Here is a 23,569-nt window from a genome sequence, read left to right on the forward strand (position 1 = left end):
GTGGATTGATTCTCCTGTTCCTTCACATGGACACATATCCTTAATGAGAGTGTGCTGTGGTGTTTCCCCTTTTACCCGATTGCCAGTATCTGGTGGATAATGATAAAGATAGAGATGATGGAACTCTTCCTTCCTTCCTTCCTTCCTTCCTTCCTTCCTTCCTTCCTTCCTTCCTTCCTTCCTTCCTTCCTTCCTTCCTTCCCTCCTCCCTCCCTCCCTCCCTCCCTCTTTTCTTTCTTTCCTGTCAATGTGTATAATTACATATATTTGTAAATGGAGATCCAAAATGTTTCTAACAGATATGTACTCACTCAAATGTGAGGAAACCGGGACCTATAACCTCTAAACAAAGTAGTAGCACATGTAACCTTTCCCTAATACAGTTCAAACTAGTCTCTTTTTTGCTTCCTTGATTGCAGAAAGTAGTTAAACCGAGTTATTTTGTGGGAAATCAGTGCTGCAAAAAAGGTCGTTTTGGCTCAGAGTTGATTTTGTCTTTCTAGAAATTCCCTACAAAGTTACTTCAGTAGCCATTCAGAGCTAACAAGCTCTACCCATTCCTCTTTTGTGCATCATTCATTTACTTGTTCCTGCTAAGCTCCTCACTTTCGTTTTTCTCCTCTTTACTCTGATGCATAGTATAAGTCTGCCTGTCGGATGGTCCAGTTGAACAAATGTCTGGGCAATCCCGTATTCCAATCCTTCTTTGTTGCTGAATAGAGAGTCCAGTCAACATGGAGCTAAGACTCTAATTCTGGATCTGTATAAGAAAAGTTTCTAAATTCCTCTTGGTTGATCATGGATAGTATTCCATCTTCAATGGGAGTCAAGATTGGCTCTTCCTTTAAAAATTCGGGGTCAAAGTTACTCACATCTTCTTTTGATTTCTGGCAAATGAAAACAAAATAAATATTAGATGACACAATTACTTGGAGGCAGGGGTGGGCTTCAAAATTTTTAGCAACGGGTTCTCTACCAGTTGCTGGGTGGGCGTGGCCTAATCAACCTCCTGCATTATAGCGCAGGAGGGGGAGTTTTCACCCTCCCCAGGATCTGGACGCTTTCCTCGAGCCTCTGAGAGGGTGAAAACGCCCCCCTCAGGCTCCGGAGGCCAGAAATGAGCCCGTTTCCAGCCTTCCGGAACTTCTGGGAGGCCCACTTTTTCACTTTCCTCAAGCCTCTGTGCAGATCCTGTACTTATCTGGCATCCCAATGGACTGTGTGAAGACTCCTGAGAGGGGCGGGAGGGGTGGGAGGGGAGGGGCAAGGTGGGAGTGGTGGGGTGGGCAGGGCCAGCCAGGGATGGGATTTGTGGGTTCACCTAACTGGGCAGATCCTTAGCTAGAGGATCGCCCAAACCCGTGTGAACATCGCTGCTTGGAGGATACTTATGTTGGCAGAAGCTAGCAGGACACTTAGTTTGAGCTATAGATAATATCTTCTTATCTCCCCACTGGAGTTGGGAAATATGACCTGACATACAAATGTGAGGAGTTCCTCTTGGTGACAGTATATTTTATGGAATATGTTCTGAATTGATGCAGTGCTTAAAATATTGGTCTAGGACCAGTGAAATCCAGATGCCTCACCTATATGTTTTGCTGGCACTTGGGGCCAATTATTAGTCCCAATCTACCTCATAAACATGTTGTCATAAAAGAAAATTGGAGAAGGAACTGCTATATAGGCTGCCTTGAACTTCCAGCAGAAAGGCAAGATATACATTTAACTCAGAAGAACTGTTGCAGAAATTGAGTACGTGTAGTCTAGTGAAAAGAAGGACCAAGGGTGACATATAGTAGGCTTCCAATATTTGAGTGGCTGCCACAAATAAGAGGTCAATTTATTTTGCAAAGCATCAGAAGGCAAAGACAAGAAGCAATAGATGGAAACTAATCAAGGAGAGAAGCAACCTAGAACTAAGGAGAAATTTCTTGACAGTAAAGACAATTTATCAGTGGAACAGCTTGCCTTCAGAAGTTGTGGCCGCTCCATCATTGGAGGTTTTTAAGAAGAGACTGAACATCCATTTTTCTGAAATGGCACGGAGTCTCCAGCTTGAGCAGGGAATTAGACTAGAAGGTCTCCAAGGTCCCTTCTAACTGATGATGATGATAATGATGCACCAGATGCAACTGGACCCCTTGTGACCTGACCTGACCTTTGACAACTAACAAATACATGAACACAAATATTTCCTCTTTTGGTTCAATTCTGGTGGTCAGGCAAACCAGTGCAAACCTGGTATTTCTCAGATTGGAAGTAGCCAATATGAGTTCTGAATGTGGGCAGCATCTCAGCAAAAGCACATAAGCACAATTTAAAAAAAGGAAGGAAGGAAGGAAGGAAGGAAGGAAGGAAAGAAAGAAAGAAAGAAATGTCAAGGAAGTCACCTCAGATCAAGCATGTATTGGACCCACGTTGAACCAGTATATATTTTGCATTAAATGCATCTATTCCTGCAGGGGTGTCCAAATTTGGGAACTATAAGACATGTGGACTTCAACTCCTAGAATTCTGGGAGTTGAAGTCTACAAGTCTTAAAGTTCCCAAGTCTGGACACCCCTGCTTTACTGGATATGATCAGTCCTTATATGGACCAATGTACCCACAAACCTCACAGTTTTAAACACTTACGATTCGAGGTCGGAACGGTGGCTCAATCTGGCGTTGATTTAGCAGGTCCCAATCCAGTTCCTGAAAGTATGGATGCAGGAGAATGGCCTTCTCTCCCCCTAAGGCAGTATTACCGAGTCGCATTTTAGGATTCTTTGTCATGAACTATTGAAAAAAGGAGGAGGAAAGGGGAGAGATTAACTCTCAGCTGTGCAATGTCAGTTTAATATTCACCCAATATCTGAATGCAGGTAGTCCTCGATTTACAATCACCAGTTGAACCCAAAATTTCTGTTGTTAAATGAAACTTTTGTTCAGTGAATTCCCCCCCCCCATTTTACGACCTTTATTGCCACAGTTGTTGAGTGAATCACTGCAGTTGATAAATTGTTAATCCAGTTCTTAAGTGAAGCTGGCTTCCCCATTGACTTCGCTTTTCAGAAGACTGCAAAAGATGGCCACATTACCTTGGGACAAAGCAACGGTCAAAAATATGAACCAATTGCCAAGCATGTGAATTTTGATCACATGAGCATGGGGATGCTGCAAAGGTCGTAACTGTGAAAAGTGGCCATAAGTCACATTTTCAGTGCCATTGTAACTTTGAACGGTCACTAAATGAAAGTGTTGTAAGTCAAGGACTACCTGTATCATACGCAGATCATAAGACATAAGATAACCTTTATTAAAAATGAAATTCTGTTGCCTGCTCTCAAAAGAATATATACAGTATATCTACCCATAGCCATACACAACACACATATATACATGCTATATACATGCTATATACATATATTTAAACCCATACATATATATACAGTACATATATACTGTCCATTGGTCTCTAAGCATCATTCATAGTTTGCACTCAAATTGAAAATATCATTCAATAGGATGTTTTGGATAAACAAATCATTACTTTTGAAGGATTTCTCAGTAAAACTACCTTAATCACATCTCCTTTCCTTATCATTGATGTCGTTCCATTTAACTGTTTGTGCAGTTTTTACAGAAGAAGAAACCAATTTCCTTATAGAGCTTACTCATGAGTGAATGGGTTGGTCAATCTAGAAGTTATAATTATATATATATACAATAACAGCAAGCATGCCCTAGTGGGAAAGTCTGTGACCTGAAGAGCTGGGTGCCTACTGCTTATTGTATGAAATGGGTGCCAACTGTGGTGAGAAATTTCAAGTCTCTGCTTTTCTTTATTCAGGTGCTTCTGAGTGTTAACATCTGAACAGGACAGAACTTCCTGGAGATTATCACCTACAAAGAGGGTTCCACCACAAAACCACGGAGGACAAAATCACGCTCGACGAAAGCGCGCATTTGACATCATCACAGCGCGACGAAAACATCGCGCTGTGATCGATAAATGTAAAAATAAAGCGAAAACCTTACCCTAACCCCCCCAAACCTAACGCTAAACCTAACGCTAACCCTTAACCTAATGCTAAACGTAACCCTAACGCTCTAAACCTAACCCTAACCCTTAACCTAACCCTAACCCTAAACCTAACCCTTACCTTTATGTGAATCGGCTTGCTTTAATTTTATTTTTATTTCAATTTTTAATTTCTTTCGTCACGCTATCATGACGTCAAATGCGCGCTTTTGTCGAGCGCACTTTTGTGGACCGCGGTTTTGACGGGTCACGACAAAGAGAAGTCCTTCAAATGGCAAAACTGTTCATAATTAAAGATTAACTGAGTTGGAAGGGACCTTTTAGGTCATCTAGTCTAACCCCCCCTGCCCAAGCAGGAGACCCTACACCATTTCCAACAAATGGCAGTCCAATCTCTTCTTGAAAATCTCAAATGATGAAGATCCCACAACTTCCGAAGGCAAGCTGTTCCATTGGTTGATTGCTCTCACTGTCAGAAAATGTCTTATTTCTAGGTTGAACAGTTTCCATCCATTATTCCTTGTCTGGCCTTCAAGTGCCTTGGAAAATAGCTTGACCCCTTCCTCTCTATGGCAGCCCCTCAAATATTGGAAGACTGCTATCATGTCTCCTCTGGTCCTTCTCTTCACTACACTAGCCATGCCCAGTTCCTGTAACCGTTCTTCATATGTTTCAGTCTCCAGTCCCCAACTCATCCTGGTTGCTCTTCTCTGAACTTTTTCTAGAGTCTCAACATCTTTTTTTTTTATAGTGTGGTGACCAAAACTGGATGCAGTATTCTAGGTGTGGTCTTACTAAGGCTTTATAGAGTGGTATTAGTATCTCACTTGATCTTGATTATATTCCTCTATTAATGCAGTTTAGGATTGCATTGGCTTTTTTGGCTGTCGCTGCACACTGCTGACTCATATTTAGCTGGTTGTCCACTAAGACTCCAAGATCCCTCTCACAGTTCCTGCTACTAAGCTTGGTTTCACCCAGTCTATATGTGTACTTTTGGTTTTTCTTGCCTAAGTGTAGGACTTTAGTTTACTCTACATTGAATTTCATTTTGTTAGATAGGGCCCTGTATTCAAGTCTGTCAAGTTCCATCTGGATCTTGAGCCTATCTTCTAGGGTGTTAGCTATTCCTGCCAGCTTAGTATCATCTGCAAATTTGGTAAGTTCCTTTTCTATTCCCTCATCTAAGTCGTTTAATTAATTAATAATTAAAAAGGACGCAGGGCCACTTGCTGTCTGCAAAAGATGAGAACCCTGAAGCAAAACAGTGTCCTGAACTTAATTCTTTTTTAAAAAGGCTATTTTCCAGACAATCAACCTATTCATCTCTCTGTCCTGCTGATTCCAGCATAAAATGCGACTCAGAATGAAATTTGACTATTTCCAAATATATTGCCCAACTTTCTTTTTCGGAACTCATGCAATTCAGATTGAGAAAGTCAAGGTGATCTTGTCCAGTGATTCAAAGTAGTGCTATTCGTTCTCTTTTTAATGGCTTCTAAGTTTCAGAAAAACAATTGTGCTTTTCCTTGTATGTCCAATCACACTTGGCCAATAAAGAATTCTGTTCTGTTCTGTTCTATTCTATTCTATTCTATTCTGAAAGGGAAGTTCCACATCCACATAAATATTGAGGATACATCAAGGTATTACATAATTACCACCTCTTGATAATACCAGTTTGATTGCTGAAGGACAACTGGGAGTCCTCCTTTGTCACAGAACTCTCAAAAGCTTCTGGCAATTAGGATCTCACCACAAGTACTTTTTTCCATCCTACAAGTTCTTAGCCCTGTGATCTAAGGCTGTCTTTTAGTTTATACTACAAGCCTTTCAGTCTGCACTACAAGCATGCTAGGCATTATTGATGACTGCAAGACCAACCTGGTCCAGTGAGTGCCAGAAAAACCTGTTTCATTTGCTGATTTTGTCTCTTAAGATGAAAGTTTAAACTAGCTTGCTTTTTCTGTCTGTTACTCAGTCCTTTCTGCCTTGATGTCTACCTTGTCTCAATGGTGCAACTGCCTCTGGAGCCGGCTAACCACTTTAACTGTGGTTTGTTTGACCTAGTAAAAGACTCTTGTCCCAAGCCAGTTCAGCTTTTTAGGAGCTTTTTATTCCCCTAATACTCTAGACTGTTGTTGCAGACAAAAGGAAAATATAACTAACCACCTGTGGATTGTAAGTGCTTCAAAGTGAATACTTTAAAAGATAATCACCAGTTTTGATCAGGAATGAAACCAGTTTTGAAAAACAAAGATCTTTAACAACTTTTGGCTCGTGTGCTTATAATCAATACAGTCTAATGGTATGTATTTGTACTAATTTCTACTAACACAGAGCCATATGAACATGTGTGATTTAGGTATCCTAACATCAAGCATATTAATTAATTAATCTTGTTTAATTAAACTCTTCCCGTAATGCCCAGGCACTGAGTCATGTAAGCTACCAATGAGACATCTCCCAAAGTTTTCAGAATTCTTAGAAAGGGAGGAAATGAATATGTTGATTAGATAGAAAGAGGCAAATTTTAATGACATAATTTTTTTTTCTTCCTGTTTTAATATTTCTGAAAAACAGGCATTTGGTTTTTGGGGTCTTTTTACAAAATATTTATCCTTTGTATTAAATAGCGCCCCAGAAAAGAAGAGAAAAGGTTTAGTTACTATGCCTGCAAGCATAAAATGATATAATTTATGGTGCTACTTTATTGCACCCAACCCTTCTAGTTAACGTCATATAATTATAGGTCTTACTCATTTTGTATTGCAAACAAACACACATTTTTATTGTTGGCTGAGTAAAGTAAATTGAAACAGAAGAAAGAAAACTCTACATAACAGAATCTAACCTGAAAAAAATATGATATTCAATTTTTAACCCTATAGCATTCAATACCTTATTACAGTGTTTGTATTTTAGGATAATTTAAATTATAACTAAAGATCCAACATGAGTCAAGGGAATTTTGAATTGAGTAGACTTTTTGAGTTTTACTGCAATAATATTGTCCTTTTATGAAATCTAAAATTGTTCTTGTTCTTAAAATAAATTCTTTAAATGGAATTTTCCATTACTATAAAATAAATGATAAAGACAACTTTAGATAAGATAAGGTATGGCATTGGAATTAACATGGGCTTATAGGTTAAAAGGAGGGTAAATATCACTTTTCTGTGAGTAATGACATGCAATAAACTGCTCAAAACAAAAACATTGATGTAAGGAATAAGACAAGAAAATTAATTTCTAATCTAATTGCCCTTCTAAATAGAGTCACCTTGACAAGATGGGTGGCATAGAAGTCTAATAATAAATTTAAACAAATAAAATAAATAAATAAAGTGATTAAGAATCCAGTCACCTTGTTCATCAAAGAGAGCTAAAGGGAACTAGTACTAAAAACAAGAACAGAGAATTTTTCTCCTCAAAACTTTACTCTTAAAAATACTCTTAAAAATAGCTATTTAAACAAAGCAAATGTTATTATTAAAACTAGTGGCTGAATGAGCTGTAAGAAAAGAAAAATAGTTCTTTCATGATCATATGTTAGAAAATGGGAAAAAAGACTGAAAGATGGAAATAGCACATAGTAATCAAATTTCTACTTGAGCACAAGGAAAGTTTATCCCCCTCAGTACTTACTACCAGAGTTGCTGATGTTGTGAGGGAACTGAGTCTCAAATCAGGATGCTTGTAGCAAAAATCTTTTCAGATTTTTTTTTTGAATCTTGGGATATAATTTATTCAGTTAAATTGTGTTAATCTGCAAAAGTGCTACATTTTCTAATCTTTTCTGGATTGTTGTGAGGAAAAAATGGTGTTATTTATGAATGAGAGGGCAGGCTTGAACACAAATCACACAGTTATGGTCTCAGTTATTGGTTCAGGTCCTGAATCAAGTCCAGCTGTGCCAAAATAAAGTGAATCTATAGATTGTACTATAATCTTACTGCATATTCAAATCCATGTATTGTTCCAGGGACTATTCATATGTTCTGTATCTGGAATAGGTTGGGGCATTCTAGTGCAAGATATGGCTGACACTGTACCTCTCTTGCTTGACAAGGAAAAAAACAGAAAATTTACAGAATTTACAGAATAACAGAGTTGAAACGGACCTTTCGGGAAGCCACTGAGATATTGGAAGACTGCTATCATATCACCCCTAGTCCTTCTTTTTATCAAACTAAACATATCCAGTTCCTGCAACCGTTCTTCATATGTTTTAGCCTCCAGTCCTCTAATCATCTTTGTTGCTCTTCTCTGCACTTTCTAGAGTCTCCACATCTTTTTTAGATCATGGAGACCAAAATGGGATGCAGTATTCCAAGTGTGGCCTTTCCAAGGCATTATAAACATTTTATAATGTTAATGAATGAAAAGAATGACAGCTGGCAGCCTGACAGCCACTGCTCCCACCTGCCGGGTAGACAAAGGGAGTGGGAGGCGGCTGTGGCCTTGGTCTGGCGCGAGCTGCAGGCAGCTTCTGTGACAGCCGTGTGAGGAGCACTCCTTCTTGCCTCTGGTGGGCCTTCCCCGCGGTTGTAGCTGGAGCACCTTGCTCCTGCTGGTGTGCTGAGCTGGGCCGTCGGGCCTTCTGGGTCCCATCCATGAGATCCCACCCCATGGTGTCTAGACCTGGATTTCGGCTACGAATGGGAGTGTCCCCCTCAAAAAAGTGTCAAAAAGTCCTAAAATTTTTCACCACCAGTTCGGTGGCCGTGGCTTGTGGGGTCAAGTGACTACATGTGCATGAGTGACGTCAAGTTGGCCATGCCCATGCAGTCACATGTCCCCACCTAGCCATGCCCTCCAAATTGGTGGCAAAACTTTTTGAAACCCACCACTGATGAAAACCTTCCTAAGTGAAGGCCACATAGATGGATTGGCTCCTATCTTGCATAAAATATTAATTTAAAAAATGGAGTGAATAGATATGAAATACAGACCAAGTGAACATGTTTTGCTCTGATGCATCTTTTCCCATCTTTGAAACAGCAATATGAATCACCTTCTGGGATGAGATCCCGATATTATGAAAGTACAATTCCCAGCAATATTACTTTCGGCCAATTATAATTCAGTCCAGTTTAGGGGGCCATGAACTCCTTAATTCTGATTTAGAGCATGTTGCTTATGATTGGGGTATTCTATCATGAAGTGTGATAGATCAGGGAGAGGGACATTCTTCTGTTGGAATATGGGTAACTGAAGTTGAAGAGATCTAGCATAGCCTTAGAATTGGGCTGAAATGGGAAGTGAATAAAGTCTCTTTTGGTTGGGTGGCTATTGTGGGAGTGCTAGATTCATAATCCTGAAACTGGCAGGCTTTCTCCAGAAATTTCCTAACTCAAAACAATACATTTAATAGCAAGAACATTTCCAGAAACAATATATATGCATTGCCCCCTGTGAATCACTGGAAATTCTGATGATGTAAATTCCTGAAGTATTCTCATAAATATATTTGTGTAGATGAAAATCCTTATTAGTTTCCAAAGGCCACTGTTTTACGTTTCTGGATGGGAATTACTAATTAAGCTAAAAATGATGCAAGCATTTGTCTGGAAACATAACCTCCAAAAGTGTCTGCTCAAAAATAAGCCTCACTGAATTCAATTCAACTTATTCCCAGAAGCTTAAATAAAAATTATAGTACAAACGTCTTAAGAAGGAATAAAGGGCAACTTTGAGAAAGCAGGACAAACACATTCCAAAATGGCTTGGGTAAACAAAACATTAAAGTGGCAATGACAACTGAGGCAGATTTATAATACTAATTTTGTTTTGATTTAATGTTTAATTGATTTATATCATTTCATAACTCGTGATTAGAACAGATGAGGACTATTAGGCATTTAAATAAGCTATTAACAAATATTAATAATAATAATTAGTAGGTGCCTTGGGTGAAATTCCAAATCATCTGGAGCATTGCTTGAATACCATCAGCATTGACAATATTACCATCAATCAATTGTGAAAAGCAACTTTACTTGTACCCTATGAAGATATCTTTAACATCATCAGATAACATCACCTGCCTATCCCAGGTCCTTGGAAAGGACTTGATAGGTGGATAAAAATGCCAATTTCAGTCTAAACATCTGGCTGATTATGTAATCAACCAAATATTTTCACAATAGAGCAAAATTTATATGTCATTTCAGAAAACAATGTGAAAATATTTTGTTCCCAGAAAAGCACAATCCAAAGCACACTGAAGATGTCTCCTCGAATGGCGATGAAACATTTGCATCCAAATCGCCAAGCTCGGAGCTCAAACCAACATACAGTATGTACGTACCTACGTACATACATACATACACACCAGTGGTGGGTTCCGGATCCCATTGCAACTGGTACGGTGCAAAGGGGCTGAGCGTCTACCAAATGCACACATGCAGCGCGCACATGCGTACTTACCCCCCCGTGACACTCTGCGACACTCCAGCTGCTTGGTGGAGTGTCGCACAGGCACCGTATGCTCCATGCGCGGAAGCCCCGATTGGCTCAAATACCGGTAAGAAGGACCGGGGGGGGGGATGTGGGTCCTCCGGAGCACCACACCGGAACGGTACCTGGTGCTCCAAGCAGGGATTGGTACGCCCGTACCGGGGCACACTGGACGTATCCCATCACTTATACATACAGATATACATAGAAAATTTGAGGATCAGGACTAACATATCGTTGGCAAAACTCCAAAAGGAAAAGACTCTTATATTTTATAATAGAAATATAAGAGGGGGGCATTGCAGCTGAGTTTCCCATGATCAGACCTAATTCTTCCCACCACAGTCATGTCAGCTTGAGCAATGAGGGGGCAGGAAGAACCTCTGTCTGCTAGTGAAAAGTCCCCAGATTTAGATGAAAAGACTTGCAAAAGCCCCTGTCTTTAAACTATAAGCATTTAAAAAATGAACAAGTTGTAATTGGACATAACGTGTTACTGGCTTTCTTATTGCACAGAAGTATTAATGGCCTTGGAAGCCCACAACAAATTTGTTCATTAAAATAAATTATTGGGCGGGGGGGGGGGAAGAAGAGTTTTTGTAGGTTCAAACAAGCATCCCCTTGTCATCACTATTGTTTTCCTCCTGATTCTTTCCATTCAAAGGATCTGGTACTAAGGAGAAAATTACTATTTTGTCTCAGAGGCCACCTCCAAAGAACAAAACTAGGAATTACAGACACTGCCTGTTTTGCCCTGTCTTGTTTTTGGTTTAGTTCTTGTTTTTCATGAGATAATATTCATGGCACTACATAATTTGCATTTGACTATTCCAGCTTTAACATAATTGGACTGATAAAAGTCTAGACCATGGGTGTCCAAACTTGGGAACTTTAAGTAAAAGTGACCAAATTTTAAGACTGTTGTGAGCATGCTCCACAGTTGCTCACTGGGCAATGTCTTGGGTTGTAGAATAAAGTGACCAGATTTTAAGATGGGTAAAGCGGGACACCATTGATGGGGGGGGGGGCTCGGAGCACCTGAGCTGTAAAAAAAAAAGCCTTCCCCTGATTTTCTTCCCCCAATGACCTCCAACCCTTTCAAAAGCCACCCCCATCGCCAGCCTCTCCCAAACGGATCCCTGCCTGCCTCCCCTCGGCTCACTCGGACCAGGTTGCTGACAGTGGCTTGCACGGCATGGCTGCAGGGAGAGCGGCGCCCGAGAGAAGTGGGCAAAAAAAACAACTTCCGATGGCTGAGCCGCTTGGCCTCCTCCTCGCCGCACTGCCGCCGCCGGAAAGCCCCCCCCTGACCGAGGCCGCCGGACAGCTGTCACAAAAACATTGCCTGTTGGCACACGCATGCACAGGAGGGGAGGGAGCCTTGCCCCTCATCAGGCGCTTCGAGGAAGCCAAGCGGAGGGAGGGAAACCAATGCCTTCTAAAGGCCACATCGGGAATGACACAGAGAAATAAAAACTTTTTTTTAACAGTGTCATTTTTAAAATTGATGATTCGGTGTCTTCTCTTTCTTTTGGAAAATCGGGACTTTTTGAACACACCGCGGGACACGGGACAAATTTTGAAAAATCATGCCTGTCCCGCCAAAAGCGGGACATCTGGTCACCTTAACTTTAAGACTTGTGCATTTCAACTCCCACAGTTCCCCAGCCAACTGGGGAATAAATTCCTGTAATAAAGGAATACATGCATTTAATGCAAAATATATACTGGTTCAACCTGGGTCCAGTAGATACTTGATCTGAGGTGACTTCCTTGACATTTCTTTTTCTTTCTTGACCACCAGAATTGAACCAAAAAAGGAAATATTTGTGTTTATTTATTTGTTAGTTGTCAAAGATCAGGTCAGGTCACAAAGAGTCCAAGTGCATCTAGTGCATCATTAGCATCATCATCAGTTAGAAGGGACCTTGGAGATCTTCTAGTCTAATTCCCTGCTCAAGCTGGAGACTCTGTGCCATTTCAGAAAAATGGATGTCCAGTCTCTTCTTAAAAACCTCCAATGATGGAGTGGCCACAACTTCTGAAGGCAAGCTGTTCCACTGATAAATTGTCTTTACTGTCAAGAAATTTCTCCTTAGACTTTTCCAGCTTTAACATAATTTGGCCTGATAGAGTCTAGACCAGGGGTGTCTAAACTTGCTGGCTGGGGAATTCTGGGAGTTGAAGTCCACAAGTCTTAAAGTTCCCAAGTTTGGACACCCCTGGTGTAGACATTGTCTGAAAGAAGGCATTGGTAGCCCCTCAATAAACCCTGGGTACCATTCTTATAAGATTATTGAGATCTCCTAAGTCCTAAGAGAATACCAAGGTCTCACAAAATACATAGATTTCAATAGTTCCATAAAATTTCCATCATTTTATTATGCATATCATTTTCCCTTTGAAGATTTGCACGCAACCTTTTTGGAATACAAAGCATATCTTTAAAGCCACATCATCCCTAAAGATAAAGAAGGGTAGTAGTGTGGTTCAGTTACACAATTATAATTACACTAGAGAAATCGTAGATCAAATTCATGCCCCACATGACTAGCTGTGCCCATGGAACAGTTACGCTCTCTTAAAAAGATATGTGTCACATTTTGTTAAATAGGGAGAAGCAAAGATCATGACATGATTCCCCAAGTTCATCTCTATAAACATAAAATATAACTCCTCTTGGTAGCACTTTGGAGCAACTATTCATAAGCTACAATGAGGAGTCACAGAAGAATGGAGGCAGGGCAGTGGTGGGTTCCGGATCCCGATGCAACTGGTACAGTGCAATGGACACGGCGTCCACCATATGAATGTGCACAGTGCATGCGCACATGCGTGCAGCAGAACCATGCGTTCTTACCTCTTGCGACAACTCCGCAAACCTCCACGACGCTCCAGCTGCTCAGCGCAGCGTCACACAGGGGCCATGTGCATGCATGGAAACCCCGAAGAGCTCAAATACAGGTAAGGAGCTCAGGCGGACAAATGGGCCCTCCGGAGCACCATACCGGAACAATATCTGGTGCTCCAGGCAGGCACTGGTACACCCGTACCAGGGCGTACCACCTGCAACCCATCACTGAGGCAGGGGATTACAAACCTATCAGGACAAAAGTTCATCTGGAGGAACTTTTTCAAAAATGGCCTGGCATTTCAGGGACACATAGAACAGTACCTTTGTTCACCTCCATTGCTGTCATCTTACAGAATATATTTCTTCAGAAATGGAAACTGGTCCCAGCACTCTCTACTTTTGCCCAGCCAAGAGTACTTAGCTATGTCGGCTAAATAGGATGGGACCAGGGGTAGGTTGCTGCTGGCATTGCTGCCAGTTCAGCTTGCTTCGCATGCATACGCAGTTGCCCATTAATAGGTCTGCGCATGCGCAAAACATTAAAAAATGGGGGGGGCATGCCGTGCCGACCAGGGAACTGGTTTGGAGGCATGGCAGGTCTGGGTCACTGCCGGTTCCAGCAACCCAGGCTGGCAAACCACTACCAGTTTGGCTGAACCGGTCTGAACCATTAGGAACCCACCTCTGGATGGGACTAGTTAAACTTAGGTGGAGATTACCAGGCAATCTCAGGGTTGAGAAATAGACTGGAAAATAAAAAACAACAGCAAATTGTTTTCCTTATTGTGGCCAACAACACTATATGGATATTTTTATGACGATACTAGGAATTAAGGCCAAGTTGGAGATTTTACCATTATTTTTACTCCCCATCCAGCTAAGATATGTCTCTTTTCTAGGGTTTTAAAAGATTTTATTTTTGCATTTATACCACATTGGTTTTTCTCTTGTATGTGTGCATTGAGTTAAAATCTAATCTGGCTTCAGTGTTTTCATGCCTGTCTTACAAAGCACATTAAATAGAGGAAACTACTACAAACAAAAATAAAAATTAGGATATACATACAGCTTTCAAGATTGTCACTGCATCTTCCTGAAGCCATGTTGGGTAGGCAATTTCATCATTGAGGATAGCTTCAAATAGGTCATCCTCATTTTCCGCTTCAAATGGAGCATGGCCACAAAGCATCTCATACAGGAGTACCCCCATCGCCCACCAGTCAACCTCGGGACCATAAAGCATCTCCTGCAAAATCTGCAATTAAAGAAAAGAGTAGAAATCATTAATGCTCTTCTGAGCCTTTACTATTCTTCACCTGATAACCGCTTTGTTACCTTACGACTTGTATTATGTGTCAAATACAATAGATAAACATTTCATATTGACTCAGGGACAATTTTATCCCAAGGTTACAATATATATATATTTACTGTTGCCTAGCCTTCATTTGATAAATGCAACATGAAGTAATGACATATTGTATGAGTCATCACAACTCTAATTTTCACAGGTAGAATTTTTATATCACTTAATTTTTAAGGAAGTCAATTCATTGGACATCAGATATAAGGAAATCAAGAAGTATATGAATGTGTGGGCCAAATGAGAAAGAGACACATTATAAGGATCAGAAAACTGATTTCAAAATCAGAAAACATACTGACCTAATGTATAATTTGAGATAACCAAACATAAAAGCGTATTGTATAAGATTGATATGCTAATGTACATATATATTATTTCCAGTGGGCAATCACCTATTCTGCACTGGATTATTACTGTGTTTGTCTGTTCCCATACCCAAAGAGATTTAGTTCCACTTATAAATGTGAAAAACAATTCCTTTATGATACATCATCATAAGCTGGCCATGTATGGGCTATCTACTCAGATGTACAGGAGTATTCCCATCAGAGGTGGTGTTCTGGCGGTTTGGACCGTTTCGGCCGAACTGATAACGGAAATCGTGGCTGGCCCCACCCACTTACCCCAGCTCTATGGCATCCCATTCGGGAACTGTTTTTAGCCAAAGCGCATGCGCGGAACGCTGAGCACATGTGCGGACATGGCAGGTATGAGCAAAGCGTGAGTGCAAGTGCACTCACATTTGTGAACCGGTAGGGAAGATAAGTGAATACCACTCCTGACTCCCATGAGTACATCATCTGTTCTGCATACATATAAAGCATAAGCATGGACATATAGGTTCATGCAAACATATATCCAAATGCTTTACAGGGAAATTTTAAGCATAAATTGATGATAATTGTACAAATTATGATGATAAGTGTACAAATTATGCAGCTATTTTCTTTTGTTAAATATTTTATTTTACCAACCAAGCCAAGCAGATTTTAAAGTGATATTTGTTTGTTAGGACTCCATTAATATGATGGAAATTTGGGGTTTAAAACCCATTAAAAGGAAATGGAAACCTTTCCTGTACCTCTGGAGCAATATAGTCAGGGGTTCCACAGAATGTTGCGGTGGTGATCCCATCATGGATTCCTTCTTTGCACATTCCAAAATCTGCCAGCTTGCAGTGGCCCTCATGATCCAGCAGCACATTATCCAGTTTCAGATCTCTGTAAAAGTTATTGATGTTAAAACATCAGTTTGTCAGTGGTAAACTGAGGCAGAAACAAAGTAAAATGAATCAACAAATCCAAGATCAACACCATCATAGATGATAATTACAGCTGCTTAGTTCATGGAAAGTTTTCAAACACGATGCTACTGTATAAATATTTTCCCATGTGCTGAAGTTACATGAATGTTATGGAAGTTCAACAGAAAATAGAAATTACTGCCAATATAGAAAAAACAACCATCTCAGTATTCTAAGTGAAAGTACAATAGAGAAATATAACAAACTTGAATCCATTATAGCATAGAGTCAAATAGTTAGAGGGACCTTGTAGACTATCAAATCCATCCAAATCTGAATAAACCATAATCAGAAAGACTAGAAACCCTAATCCACTATCCTAGCATTCACTGGAATTCTTGCTGATTTCTCTCTTCCCTATATTATTAAAACAAAGCTTTCGCCTGAGCTTCATACAATATTAGAAAATTAAAAGTAAATAAAGATAACATAATGACAGCAATTGGACATCTTTGCTGATTTCTCTAAATCCTGCTATAGTATTTTGTAAAGAGAATTTTATCTTAAGCTAAGTTAAGTAATAATTTTCAAAAAGGAAATGTATCAGAATGAACAGAAAAATATAAGTAATACTGAGCTGAAATCAAAAGTTAAGCACGAAAGTTCAAAATAAAAAGTGATATTAAGATAGGAAATAAGAGATTGTAAAATGGAAACAACATTACAGAAAGGATGTCAGAATAATAAAGGGAAAAAGTTAATATTAAAGAACTAATAAGAAAAAAGAAATGAACATTTTTAGAAAGAATTAATGAAGAACCAGTTGACCTCAAAGGAAACCTAAGATAGTTGTCAGGTGTGCCTCATTCAATATCCAAGAAAGAAAACCCCCAACTCCATTTGAATAGCGATAAAGATACTTTTACTGGACACGAAATGAAAACAGCTAAAGAAAAACAAGATCTGAAGCAAAAAGGCGCAAATGTGTACATATCAGTGACATGCGGTGAGGTTTATACCTGGTGAGGCTCAGCTGGGCATCCTTTTGCGAAGCAGCTCAGCAGGGCAGCGGTCGGCCTCAGCGGGGGGGGGGAATTTGCGGTGGGGCGGTGGCAGAGGTTGCTTTAAGCGCTGCCTTGTCTCATAGCCGGGGCCGCTCTGTGCCACCGGCCGCTGGCAGGCGCTCCTGCGAGAGCCTCTTCGCAGTGCCGGGAGGCCGCGGAGAAGCTTCGCTCCGCTTCTCACCCAGCCTTCCCCCAGAGGCGATCCGGGACTTCCAGCGGTGGAGCCTGGAGAAGCAGGCCAGGCAGCGGGCGGGCGGCAGCATCGGGGGCAGCGGGGCACTTTGTATCGCGGGAGCCGCCAAGCGCCCAGGTCTGCAGCAAAGAGCCAGCCTCCTTCTTCTCGCCCACTCCTCTGTCCTCTGAAGCATGCCCGCCCAACGTAAGCATGCTCAAGAAGACATGATTCGCTGCTTCCAGATCAGGAGGTGGGAGAATTAGTGCCTCTTTTGCATTTGAACTTTTTTGCCTTTTAACTCTTTTTTAACTTTTAGAAGGCGAAAAATTCCTTATGGAAAGGAGGCCCCGAGTTCTCTCGCCTCCTGCTTTGGTTAACACTAAGCAGACACCAAGCCACTGTGACCTGGAATCTGGTAGCAACTATCTTGGCTTTAATTATTTTAAAAAAAATATTTAAATTTCTTTCTTTTTCCTGAGGAGACTGGTGAGGCTCCGCCTCCCTTGCCTCTAGTGACTGCATGTCCCTGGTACATATCAAACTATGGCAGCCGATAGCAAGCAAGCGAAGTAGAGGCTGACAATAGTGAAATATAAATTAATGCCAGAAGGCATATAGATATGTTATAATGACCCTTCATGTTTCCCTCCCTTTTCGCATAAATGTGAAGTTCTAAATAATTTTTCTTGAATTATATACCAGAGATACTGTATATCATTTTATAAAAATTCACTTTAAGGTTGTAACATAATGTAAATCTCAATCCTTTTAACCACATATTTTCCCACTGTCCATTAGTATATTGTGTCCAAAGTTTTACTGGTCAAAGTTGTGCCCATTTTATCATACAGTCTTTCACTTGTTCACCTTCTGTTTATGGTTAAAGTTTACACATTTTACAACTAAATGTTCATTATTTGCCCATAGTTCAATCTCAAATTCTGTTTTCTGCTGCTTAATTTCAAGTGCCCCATTGTGTACCTTAAATCTTTCTCTTAACAGTACATATGAAAACCATTGTAAATTCAATCCCTCTACAATAGCTTGTTATTTTGATCTTGATGTTTCCATGTTCCTGTCTAAAGGCATTTTCAGGCACAATCTGGGCTTATATCTGTTCCATATTCTCACTGAGGCACTTCTAAATCTACATTGATCTTAACTTTATCATATCATAAAAAACATGTCATCCAAATCTCAGATCATATTCTAATTCTAAAATTCTTTTATTTCTCAGCAAACCCAATTTCAAATTAGGTAATTCCAATATTCTCTCTCCTTTGCATATGGTAATATTTTATAGTTTTATAGCTTTACTCCTTGCTATACAAACTTAGATATATTTTTCTAGCATTGTTTAAATCACGGGTCCTCAGACTCAGGCCCATGGCCCGGTACCGAACCTACATTTGCACAATTTCCAGTCCACAGAGCCAGAAACAAAGTACTAACTTTGGTAAATAGTACATCAATTGTCAGAATAATTATTGTTTGAAACAAAAACATCATCTTGGCAAAACATTTTTATCACATAAATTCTCTCTTAACATTGATAAAGTAATTTATCCCATGTTAACATGTCCTTTTTAATTTCATTCCATATCTTAACATAATTATTTTTTCTACTATACAATTCATATTAGTCATTGTAATATGGAAGTATTTTAACTTTTTTTCATTTGCTTTTTGATGTTCATATTGTTTGTTAACATCTTTTGTTTTTTTAATTTTAAATTTTTTTAATTTTAAAGTCTGATAGTTTTTCCACCAATATTTCTATTCCTTAAAAATAGAATAGAGTAATAGAATAACAGAGTTGGAAGGGACCTTGAAGGTCTTCTAGTCCAACCCCCTGCTTAGGCAGGAAACCCTACACCACTTCAGACAAATGGTTATCCAACATCTTTTTAAAAACTTCCAGTGTTGGAGCATTCACAACTTCTAGAGGCAAGTTGTTCCACTGAGTAATTGTTCTAAGTGTCAGGAAATTTCTCCTCAGTTCTAGGTTGCTTCTCTCCTTGATTAGTTTCCACCCATTGCTTCTTGTTCTGCCCTCAGGTGCTTTGGAGAATAGCTTGACTCCCTCTTCTTTGTGGCAGCCTCTGAGATATTGGAACACTGCTATTATGTCTCCCCTAGTCCTTCATTTCATTAAACTAGACATACCCAGTTCCTTCAACCATTCTTCATATGTTTTAGTCTCTAGTCCCCTAATTTTCTTTGTTGCTCTTCTCTGCACTCTTTTTAGAGTCTCCACATCTTTTTTACATCGTGGTGACCAAAACTGAATCCTTCCCGAGGATCTTCCAAAATTATCACCAAGTCATCAGCAAATCCTCATGATTTTAAAGTTTCTCTTTCCATCTTCAGTCCAGCAATTATGTCATCTTGTCTTGTCCCATACTTCATTTTTAATAATAATGTTATTAAGATTTACATATATAAAGATATTAAACTAACATAAAATATGGAAAGTATAGGATGTTTTACAGAAGCATTTTCCATATATTTCTATATTATATGTTTCTACATGTATTTTTAATAGAAACTAGAAACCAGGTTTACCATTTAAGAATTATTTTATGGCCTGGGAATACAGCAGACACATTGGAATCCATCTGTAATCTGGAAGGTATGACTTGTTTTCTATAAACCTTCAGTAGTGTGTTTTTTACTTATTCTTGGCCAAGATAGGAAGTCATCTGAACAAATGTATACTTTAGACTCATGTAATATCATGATGGATTGCTAAATCACAAAGAAGGCATATATTTCCATTTGCTCAGCAATTCCATGATGGCGAAACAATTAAAGAGATCAAGTCTAAGAGCTCTCAGGTCTAAGGGCTGTTAACCAAAAGGACACAAGAAATGCTTTGTTGGATTTGATTAGGCTCTCCTTGTCCAATAAACATTCAAGGGTTCAGATGCCTCCTAATCCAAAGTACACTGCCTCTGTGTATCTAAACTCTGATTAAGCCCAATTGAGAGGCGTTTTAGTATAGTGGTTATTGCACTGAGCTAGAAACTGGGAGAGGTTGAGTTCTACTTTAAAGTCAGCTGAGCGACCTTGGGACAGTCGCCCTTTCTCAGCTGTAAAAAGAAGGAAACAATAGCAAACCACTTCTGAAAAACCTTGCCAAGAAAAACTAGTCCAGGCAATCACAAGAAGTCAAAAATTAACTCAAAAAGACAAAAAAAGCCCAATCAAACAACTTAAAAGTGAACATAATAGAGGTGTAACAGAATATGTCTGTTGAGCCAGAAATGGATAGAAATAATTATTTGCCTCTTGTAATACTGGAATCCTAGGAATAGCCAAGGGAATTGATGGAAGTTCTAGGTTTCAGGCTTAGTTCTCAAGTTAGGTCTTGGAAATCCAATTCAATCCCTGCCCAACTAAACTCTGGAATACTGTTGTCAGTCAATAGAGACTAAGAAGTAGCAGCATGTAAATTGCAAGAAATCAGTTCAGGCCTGTATTATGGGCATTATTTTCTTTCCTTCATCGTACAGTGGCGGGGATATGGGGGAGATGAAAGAAAAAAGTGTGTCTGAAAGCAAAAGTAGCATCAGAGATAATAGGTATCCTGATCCATTTGGGACACTGGGTTTGCCACATTCATGGTGCCATTCCCAATAAAATGTGGTCACTGGTCCCCAATATAGATAGTGCTGAACTAAACAGGCCACTAGTCTCTAATGGCTTAAATAAAGATGGGACAATGTCATAGACATAATTTCTCTCTCTTTATTAGTACCAACTAATGTGAAGCCTACAGATTCAGAGACAATATAGCTCTGAACGCCAATTGTTGAAGGATGGCTATTCCCCGCTTAAGGACATCCATGGGTTGTCCATGATTAGAAATGTGATATATTTGAACTCCAATATAGATTTTGGTATTATTCTTTTAATCTGAATTGAATGGATATTTTTGGGATTCAGACAGTGAACATCCTGTCCAGAATACTAGGATCTGAAAGAGAAACCAATTAGTGGTCATCCCTTTTGTACAGCTCTATTTTTCTCAAATGTGTGGATTCCGTGTTCTCCACAGTATTGTTTGGACCAGAGGAAAGAGGGGCAATCTATCTTCCTTGAAAAACCACAGGCACCGAGTGTTTAAGTTCAGGGAGCTGAATTAAATAGGGTTGGCTTTGCTGGTTCAGTGTCCTAATCTCATGGAAGGAAAGAGGCTTGTTGGTAGGTAATTTGAGAGCTAATTTTGGATACACCGAATATTCTAAATTCCAGGTCACTGGGAAAAAAATTGCTAAGTGGTCTCAAGGAATCTAGTCAGCCTGAGTCATCTGGAAAAAACCCTGAAAAAAGGATAGCTGTTTAGTATTACTGGACAAAATTCTGGTAATATAATTTTCCAAGGCAGTTCCATTTATCGGAACAGCAAAGAAAATGCAGCCATTGAGGAGTGTTTGCTGCAAATATTCTGACATACTGAACAAATCAGGAGTGAATCTGTGCTTTGTAAATAGTGAATATCCAGGAAGCAAAATTACTTCTACAATAAAACGAATTGATGCACATTTATCCTGCTGCCAGAGTATTATGGAAAGGATAATGTAATATGTGTTTTCTTTTATGTTGTATGCTGCCCTGAATCCTTGGGAGAAGGGCAGCATATAAATCCAATAAACCTAGAAACCTAAACCATAAGGAGGAAAATTTGTGGCTTCTATAAAAGGTTCTGTTTAAGGTATTAAGCCAAATCTTTGTGCATTATAACAAGATGTAATGGATAAAGTGGTACATAAAATTAATTTATAGTCTCTCCTGTGTTCTTCTCAGATTCTACTCAAAAAGATCCACTTAGACATCTCTGTAATTAGAGACCAATGAAGCTTCATTGCTTTTTTCAAATCAAGAATTCTCAAAATCACAAGTTTATCTTAATCCTTTTGTTTAACCAAGATTCCACATATGTATCTGACCAAACAGGTTCTCTCTGCCCAAGGATAGTCCCTAACCAACTATGCATATTAAACTGAAATTCACTGTCTACCTTAGGAGAAATTCTAAAATTTATGTGTTTATTCTATATTGCATTATTAGATTTATTTCAGCTAAGGCAGTCATCCAAAAGCATCCTGAAAAGATGACAAGAGCATACCACAGAAAAAGCCTATTTGTGTGGGGATTCTATCCTTTCCACTGAGGGCCTCCTGTGTCACTTTCCAACAAGCAGAGAAACCCGTCGCATTAAGAGAAAAATGACGGGATGAAAATAAAGAAATACTATTCAGTGAAAGGGTCTCTTTCTTTCAATTTCTTCAACTACAAGGGGAAAAAATCCTAGTACATGGGTAATAAACTTGGTGTCAGCTTTGGAAGCCATAGTAACACTAGAAGCTTCTACACTGCGACATTCTTGGGAAATTAGGAGGGGGGATTTAGTAGAGGGAATGTAGTTAGATATAATAGCATTCTTCTTTTCGGTCAAGATCTTGGTATTCCTGCACCTGGAGGAGGAGTGGTTGAAGTGATGTCTCAAGTTAGGAGGAATTGGGATTGGACCATATGATGGATTGATGGGTGCAGGGGATGGGTTTGGACTTTTGACTTACTGAGGGAAAGCCCGGAATTCTCAAAATTGGGTTTTCCCAGATGTGCCTGTATACCTACTCTAATAAATGTGAGCTTTGAGAAATGCCTGTCTTGGAATTTTTCATTGGGTTGGGTCTTTCCGGAATGCTGACGCTTGGCTGGTTGAAGGGAGAATGATCTGGGTCATATACATTAACAAGAGGGAGTTAAATCACTCACCTTCCAAAAAGAAAGACAGGCTGGTCTAACAGTCAACCTGCTCTTTGTACTGACAAACTATGGTTTCCCTACTGACCATAAAATGACAAGGAAATTGTCAAATTGACATTAGTACAATTGCTGCTTGTTAAAGCCACACAGTCTTAAATTAAAATGACAAGGAAATGACAAGGAAATTGTCAAATTGACATTAGTACAATTGCTGCTTGTTAAAGCCACACAGTCTTGGCTGCCTTTCTAATTAATTTATCATGATACCAAGGACCCTTCTCACAAGGAAATGGTCAGAGGCATTGCCATGGACCATGAGCAACTGTGGACTGCTTTTAAATGTGGTGTCAGGGTTCCAAGAAACACCCCCAATGAAAGAAAACTCTGAGGCCTGCTTTTCCTCAAAGTTCCATTTTATTAGAGACGTCATGTTGACACATCTGGGAAAACCCGAATCTGAAAGCTTCCAGGTTTTGCCGCCCAGTTGAAAGTTTAAAACCCACAAGTCTGTCACATGGTCCAATCCTTCCTTGCCACGAAGAAAGATTCCTCCTATCCACATCCGTCCAGGTGCAGGGACAAAAGCAACCTTGACTTCCTGAG

General features: G+C 39.7%; 1 protein-coding gene across 1 annotated transcript in view; it reads right to left on the bottom strand.

The window, feature by feature from the left end:
* Nucleotides 1-231: 231 nt before the first annotated feature.
* The window catches only part of PRKCH (protein kinase C eta), a 62,451-nt gene continuing 39,113 nt past the window's right edge, over nucleotides 232-23,569 (bottom strand). Inside the window, exons 10-13 of the mRNA XM_032220541.1 lie at nucleotides 15,791-15,929; nucleotides 14,410-14,598; nucleotides 2,638-2,781; nucleotides 232-887 (exon numbers count right to left, since the gene is read on the bottom strand). Of these exons, the coding sequence (XP_032076432.1) occupies nucleotides 741-887; nucleotides 2,638-2,781; nucleotides 14,410-14,598; nucleotides 15,791-15,929 (619 nt within the window). The 3' untranslated portion in view covers nucleotides 232-740. The remainder of the gene's footprint in view (nucleotides 888-2,637; nucleotides 2,782-14,409; nucleotides 14,599-15,790; nucleotides 15,930-23,569) is intronic.

The sequence above is a fragment of the Thamnophis elegans genome, chromosome 1 (assembly GCF_009769535.1).
Source record: "Thamnophis elegans isolate rThaEle1 chromosome 1, rThaEle1.pri, whole genome shotgun sequence".
NCBI classification, from domain to species: domain Eukaryota; kingdom Metazoa; phylum Chordata; class Lepidosauria; order Squamata; family Colubridae; genus Thamnophis; species Thamnophis elegans.